This window comes from Drosophila serrata, unplaced genomic scaffold (assembly GCF_035046125.1).
Source record: "Drosophila serrata isolate PLE 108 unplaced genomic scaffold, ASM3504612v1 contig_273, whole genome shotgun sequence".
NCBI lineage: Eukaryota > Metazoa > Arthropoda > Insecta > Diptera > Drosophilidae > Drosophila > Drosophila serrata.
This window is the reverse complement of record NW_028257171.1, coordinates 1,095,829-1,103,001: the sequence shown is the minus strand read 5'-3', so window position 1 is coordinate 1,103,001 and position 7,173 is coordinate 1,095,829. Positions and strand designations below refer to the sequence as shown.

Below are 7,173 nucleotides of genomic sequence, written 5' to 3'. Positions count from 1 at the left end.
TTTTACAGAAATTGAAAGAAATCTTTATAAAAAATAATACAAAAGTAAATATCGAATGTTTGCAGAAGCTAAAACAGAGTGAGAGTAGCACTTAAAGTTTAAATGTCATTTTAAGGTAGGGTCCGGTAGGGTCTGTTCAGGATGCTGCGCTGGTGTTGCGCCAAATATCTACATCCGTTTGGAGGCATTTTCGGTATTTGTAGTTGACCAGGCCAATGGAATACATGGGATTGGCGGCCTTGTAAAAGTGCAGGCCTCGTCCGATTTTGATTATGTAGCCATTGCTCAAGCTGCAAGAAAAAACCGAAGAGATAAGATATTTTGTACATGTATATATATATATATACATATATATTTAATGCAATAGGGTGGTTGTATCGCAAAAAGAATTGTAATTAAATGTAAACAAGAATAATAGAATTTTTTAGCGTTTGAAATAAAAAAACCTGTATTCGGGTTTAAGTTTCAAGAATGGGTAAGTTTTCTTTTTATATCATAAAGACGTATTGTAGTTTTAATTCATTTAATCACCCTACTGGTTTACTTTTGCTGACGCAGAAAATTCTTCGGTACTTACTAGATTTTGCGGTCATGCAGCGAGTCTTCATATTTGATGGACACACTTATGTTCCTTCGCTCCAGATCGGCCTTAATCTGGCCTAGATTTGTCCTTTGTTGATCGGGATTCTTGGCATCCTGGTACTCTTTGGTCACCAGGCGAAAATACTTTAGATTGGGACAGTTGGTAACGGCTAGCTCCAGGAATCTTACAAGATTTTGATACTGTAAGAAACAAAACAATTCAATTTTAAAATACATAAGCTTGTATGGATTTTATTTTAACGATCTTATGGCTTGTCTTAGCTTAATCATTTTTTTCTGTGTACTCTTTAAAGTAACCTTTAACCTTCTGATATTTTTATTGAATTTTTAAGAATTCTGTATACGAATTTCAAGCAACTTAACTAAAATATAAGTTAATCAATGTTACATTTATAATAAATGTTAGCTTTTATGATATTTAACCATTTTGTATGCCTCTTATCTTTAATCACATTCTACGTGTCAACTTTCTATAGTTTTAAGTTTTCCCATTGTGATCGCCCTTTATAAAGTCACATCGCCCCGCTTTTAATTCCTTACCTGATAGTTTTGTGTCATGTAGGGCTCCTCCAGCAGGATCTCAATGGTATTGTTATCCATAAATTTACCAAAAAGCTGATCATAATCGTGTCCAGTGTCGTTTTCATCAATGGAAACATGGGACACCACCTCACCGAGCATCAGTTTTCCATTGACTCGCGCCTTTATGGCGTCTGCACGATCCATGTACTCCTTGATTCTGGTGAGGAAGCCCTTCTTCTTAGCCGCATCTGGTTCACCGTTGACGAACTGCATCAATTGCGCGATCCCCTCCGTGTAGAGCGTCTGCGCCTCCAAAATTCGCGCATTTTGGTCGCATTCTACGGCGCGTATTAGCAATTCCTTGGCCTTTAGTGCGTTGCTCATCTTGGCATGTCCCTTATGTATTATTTAAGTACTGTAAAATTGCTATATCTTGCTGATCAGAACCGCGGAGGATCGTCTAAATTAAATCTTCGATTGGAAAACACAAAATCACAACAAAGAAAGCGGCGCAATCAGCTGTTGGTGTGACCGTAGGGCGCGTACATAAAAAGGATTGAGCGGGTGATATTTCAATAATTATTTAGTATTTTTCTGGCAGCTTGCCGTTACTTTTTAAATTTGTGATAACTTTGAATATTACATATATAGAATTAAATAATTTCATTAAAGTAAACAAAATAATGTTTTTATTTAATACGATACAAAAACCATATATGTTACGGATGTTCTGAACCAATTTCCATTTGCTGCTGTATTTTTCAAGGGAATCCCCAATTGAAGCTTCTATATTTTTTATTTTCAAGTAAATATGCATATATGTATAAAAATCAATTGCAATTTTGCGCAAATTTGCATATTTCACTGTATTGCTGTGGAGATGGCGTTTTTTCCCTTTACGATTGTGTCGCTTACGAGCAATTACCTGAAAATGGAAACGAAAACGAAAGCGTTTTATCGCCAGCCAACAGTCAGACATGCCACAATTCGAGCCAAATTCAATTTCACTAAGCCAAATATTAATTTATTTGTGTTTTCATTTCTGACTGCTGGGACCGCCAGGTGACCAGGTGACCAGCCCAACCGCTGGCGGATGAGGAGGATGAAGGATACGGACTGGATACGGGACTGTGTGTGCGCATCCAATCCATTCGTTCAGCCAAGGAAAAAAACCGAAAACGTTTCGTGTAATTTCGAGTTTTTCGGGTGGGGTTTCTCTCTCTCTGGCTGAGTGGTTTTCCCGGCCATCCCGATGGCGACTCCTCCGTATTTTTATTTATGTCATAAATTTTAAGCCATTGGGAGCTGTGAACGGGAACGTGACGTCAGCTTATAGTTCGCATTGCGGGGCTTAAATTTTTCGCATTTTAAATGCGTATTAAGCAGAAAGAAAAGTCATTTTAGGTGATTCGACATAAAACTCGCCAGCCACCCCACAAACATATCCAAATTGGGAATAAATATGGCTTAATACATGCGTGTTGATGTGTTATTTGACTATGCTTTCTCTGTCAGTCAACAAATTGCTTGGCTCGATGGATAAACTGGATAAATTTGGCCAGGAAAATATCGCATAATTCGAAAAGCCATAGAAAGTGATGTCAAACATTTGAAATTTAAATGCAAACTTTATTTGCCGTATCGAATAAAACGGTTTTATTAGCGCAGCGAACGCCATTAGCATATATCCTTTTAAAAGCATAACAAACTAGTTGTGTATGCGCCATAAAAGGAGGTTCACTTATTTGAAATTAATTTTGTGTGGACTCTAGCAATAATATTTGAAACTATAAATGGAAGTTGGGAAACGTGGTATTAAAGTAATGAAAGATGTTTAGCATAAATGCTAAGGCAGTTTCCTGAAATATAAAACTGAAGTCTTGATATAAACCAAATGTTTATACATTTTGTCGTCTGAATCTCCCCTTAAATATCAAAATAAAGAGTTTAAATACTTAAAAAAATATTCTTTTAACTACGCCGCACATATCCCTTTAATAATATTATTTTTTCCCCAAGCTAAATTGTTTACACTTCTTGTTTCGTATGTAAATGTTTGAAATACTTCGGGTAAAGGGCAAGGAAACCCTAAAAAAACATGGCATACTCTCCGGCTGAGCTTGGGAATGCAACTGAAACTGCTTTGGAATTCAAGTTGGGGAATTAATTTGCCGTCTCGAACAAACTGTTTTTATTTGTAAATTAGACAACTTGAAGTGAAAGTGACCTTGTTAAAGACAACAAGACGGCGGAGAAGTTGAGCCGAGCTCTCGGCCTCTCTTTCTCTTTGAGCTCTTCGAGTGCCACGCAGGACTAACTTTTTGTTTGGAATTAGTGGAATTGTATCTTGTAAAACACAAACTCAAGTGGGCCAAAGCTGCGAGCCTAGAGCTCTGCCATGGATCCACATGTCACCCAATAATGCCCTGTGATGTGCCAAGCCACTTGTCCGAGTGTGGCGTGGGTTAAGGTTTTGGGCTTGGGTTTCGCTATACGGTTTTACGGAGGGCGATGGTGGTGGTGTGTGGGTTAAGTGGGAAAGTGCACTTGGAGAAAGCGAATTCTTTTTATATATGTATATGTATAAGGCGATATATTTTTATAAAGATTTTCTTATAAAAATAGAGTCCGTTTTTTGCTCTAGTAGCTTGCATTTGAAGTATAGAATCGAATCGAAAAGAAATCGATCATAACTAAGCTTAAAATACTCGCATTATTTGAATTAATATTTATTGATATGTTTACATTACATTTTTTTTGAGAAATCAAAGTTTGAGAAACTCATAACTAAGCCAAAAGTGAATTAATTTCAATTCGGAAAGCTTTTCTATACTAGCTTTTATTAGCAAACTAAATCAGCATTCTCAATTTAAAGAATTAAAAAATTTAAAAATTGGTAAACGAATATATGTTTATAGAGTCAAATTTAAGTCCTTTCAGTAAACAGGAAAATTGACATCCCTTTTAAGTCTGTATATATTTTCTCTTAGTGCAGGGGATGAGATCTGCGGAATGGTTATAGGAATCGAAATGGGTATCGGAGTTGGAGAATCGGTTGATGGGTTGCTGGGGGCAGTGGTTAGCTTGGCTTAGCTCATATTACGGGTATCTTGGCGCCAGCTTTTTATCGACGATTATTTTCTTTAACTGTGCGAGTGTGTGTTCTGTGTGTTGTTGTTGTTGTTATTGGTGTGCTCTGCCTTTTCGTTCAATATTTGCTTGCTACTGCCACTGCTCCTTCGTCTTCGTCTTGGTCTTGGTCTTGGTCTCCTTTAGCCACTGACTGACTCGGCTTCCTTTTTTTTCCGCCACTTTTGCAGCCTTTCTCGTTGATTTTTATTTGTTTCTCTTTCAATTTATTTTGCCATTTCGTTTTCCTTTCTGCTGTCATTGCTGGTGCTGTTGTTGTTGTTGCTGTTGCCATTTTCATCGCTTTTATTGCAAACACACACACACTGAAGTAGACACATGTGGAGCAGCAAGCTCCCCACACATACACACACACATTGTGTGTCCTTCACAGTCACAGTCACATTCGCAGTCACATTCACAATCACATTCGCAGTGCGTGTTTGTCAGTCTAACTGTGTGCTCAGTGTACTGCGAGAAAAGAGGTATCTTGAATATTTATTAATTAATTAAGGGTTTTCTGAGGCAGGACTTGGGATATCTCTGTTTATTCTCATTGATTTTTTATTTTGTTTAAATATATTTAATAAGATATGGCATAAACATCTTATGATGTGCAAAAAGAAATATAAATAGATAATCGGAACATTTTATAAAGATTTTAAAGACACTTTGGATATAAATAATAAAGCTTCAAAGTTATTAAAATAAAATATTAAATATTTCCTATCGAAAAAGTATACTGAGAAGGAAGGAAGATTAAGTAAAGAAAATATTTGCCTTTACAGAATTCTAAATGATCAAATAATATTTATTCGAATTTATATTAATTGTTTGTACCTCAGGAAGCTTATCATATATATTTATATTGTATTTTAAATTATATTATCTGTATATAAAATTATTTAAAAATATGTAATACTTTTTTGTACCCAAATCTTTCTGTGTATGGACTTTAAACTTCTTTCCCCATTTTGACACGAGTTTTTCTTGGCTTTGAGTGCTCATACACAGCTTACCCTTGACTTTGGATTGCCTTTTTCTCAGTGTGTTTGCGAATCTGTTTGTTTGCTGCTAAATGTGCGCTCAGCCCGCCACTCATTTATGTCGTCGATGTGCCACAGCCGCTGTCACCCTTGGCAAGCAAGCACACACCCCTCGCCGTGCCACCTCATCTTGGCACCACCCAAACCACCCATACCATCCCTTGGCACCCGCCCCCTGGCACGTTCGTTAACGTTCAGTTTTCCACTTGATGCTATTTATGTTTGCTTCCATTTTTCAAGAAGGATCAAAATTTATATTGGCTAAAAAGTCCCTCGAGAGCTTTTTACCCCACACTCCTTCAAGGGCTGGGAAAACCCCCTCCCACACTCACTCACTCACACACACTTACAGATGTAACAAATTGTAACACAATCGTAACTGTTTACTCGGGGGGTCAACGGGGCTGAGCCAAAATCATAACCTCATGAACTTTTGCGCCCTCCGCGCGGTAAGTGGCCACGCCCCCCTCGGGGAGTATATATATCCCACATGTCCCTTCGAATATTGCACCAAGAAAAAAAAGAATTAATATCAAGAAATCCGAATGACCATCTTGGATTGTTTCAAAGGGAACAGGAAAAAGATACATTGATGTATTTCATTATTGAAAATAATAAATTCTATGGCATAATATGATATTCCTTTAATGGAAATTGTTAAAACTCGTAATAAAAAGTGCTTTTAGCTTTCGTGAAACATTGTGTTTCAGAATATATATTAAATCTATATTACCCTTACAGAGTATTATACTTTCAGTAAGTAAGTAACTATGAACAATAATTAACTATGAGCTGTACGTAACTCTGAACAGTAAGTATCAATGACCAATAATTAACTATGATCAGTAATTAACTTTGACCAGTAAGTAACTATGATCAGTAAGTACTATGACCAGTAAGTATGTATGAGCAGTAAGTAACTCTGAAGAGGAAGTATCTATGACCAGAAAGTAACTATGAGCAGTAAGTAAGTAACTACATCAGTAAGTATCTAAAGTATCTAAATGTATGAGTTAGTATCTAAGTATGTAAAGGGGATCATGGAGATAAGGAAATAAATTGGAATATAAAGTCTAGAGCTGGCCTGATCCCACCAACAGCTTCATACATAATGTAAATGTCATGGTTAAGACTTACCGCAGTAAAGGACACGTCATTGCTTACTTCCTTCCAGTGTAGTGACCAAGAATGGTGACTTCATCCAAGTGAGCATCTTCCTGGTCATCCAGATCCATTGCATTGGCCACGTCATATTTCTGGTCTCGAAGGCTGATCACTTGCACTATCACTATCGATGTTAACACTAGGTACCCCTAGGACAGACTGAGGCGCGCGCGACCTCAGCGCCTCTATTTATAGTTCCCGAGGAGAGAGTGGAGCAGAGAAAGTGAGTGTGAGTGGGCGGGAGAGTAGGAGTTGCCTCTAGAGATTAACATAGAGCGATAGGCATAGAGAGAGAGGGGGAGAGGCAGAGAGAAACAGCGAGCTATTTAATTTAACTATAATCAATAAGTAACTATGAGCAGTAAGTAACTCTGATCAGTAAGTATCAACGAATATTAAGTAACTATGATCAATAAGTATCTATATCCAGTATGTATATAGGATCAGCTACTTATTTTGAACACTAATAAACAATGACTGTTTCATCAGATTTGATATATAGCTATTAGTCATTAGCCACTAGTATATAACTAAAATAGGTTCGGAAATGATTCCTTCACTGCGTTCTACACTTCTGACTAAATTTATAATAGCCTACGAGGGTATAAAAAAATATTACATTAGCTTATACTGAAAGTAAGGTATTATGTACACATGGAGATATAATATTTATCTCAAGATCTTTCTCAATCTTACATATCTTTTCTTG

At 36.9% G+C, this 7,173-nt stretch overlaps 1 protein-coding gene across 1 annotated transcript; it reads right to left on the bottom strand.

Annotated features, from left to right (window-relative positions):
• Positions 1-1,700, bottom strand: LOC110183662 (MIT domain-containing protein 1). Its single transcript, XM_020951989.2, has 3 exons — positions 1,144-1,700; positions 578-783; positions 1-290 (listed from the first exon to the last, which is right to left on the bottom strand). The coding sequence occupies exons 1-3, from the start codon at positions 1,507-1,509 to the stop codon at positions 137-139; spliced, it is 726 nt and encodes a 241-aa protein (XP_020807648.1). The 5' UTR covers positions 1,510-1,700; the 3' UTR covers positions 1-136.
• Between the last annotated feature and the right edge of the window lie 5,473 nt (positions 1,701-7,173).

Coding starts and splice junctions, on each gene's coding strand:
- LOC110183662 (XM_020951989.2), bottom strand. CDS start 1,509: ATGAGCAACGCACTAAAGGCCAAGGAATTGCTAATACGCGCCGTAGAA. Junction 784..1,143: donor ACATGACACAAAACTATCAG/GTAAGGAATTAA, acceptor TGTTTCTTACAG/TATCAAAATCTTGTAAGATT. Junction 291..577: donor CTGCATGACCGCAAAATCTA/GTAAGTACCGAA, acceptor TTTTTCTTGCAG/CTTGAGCAATGGCTACATAA.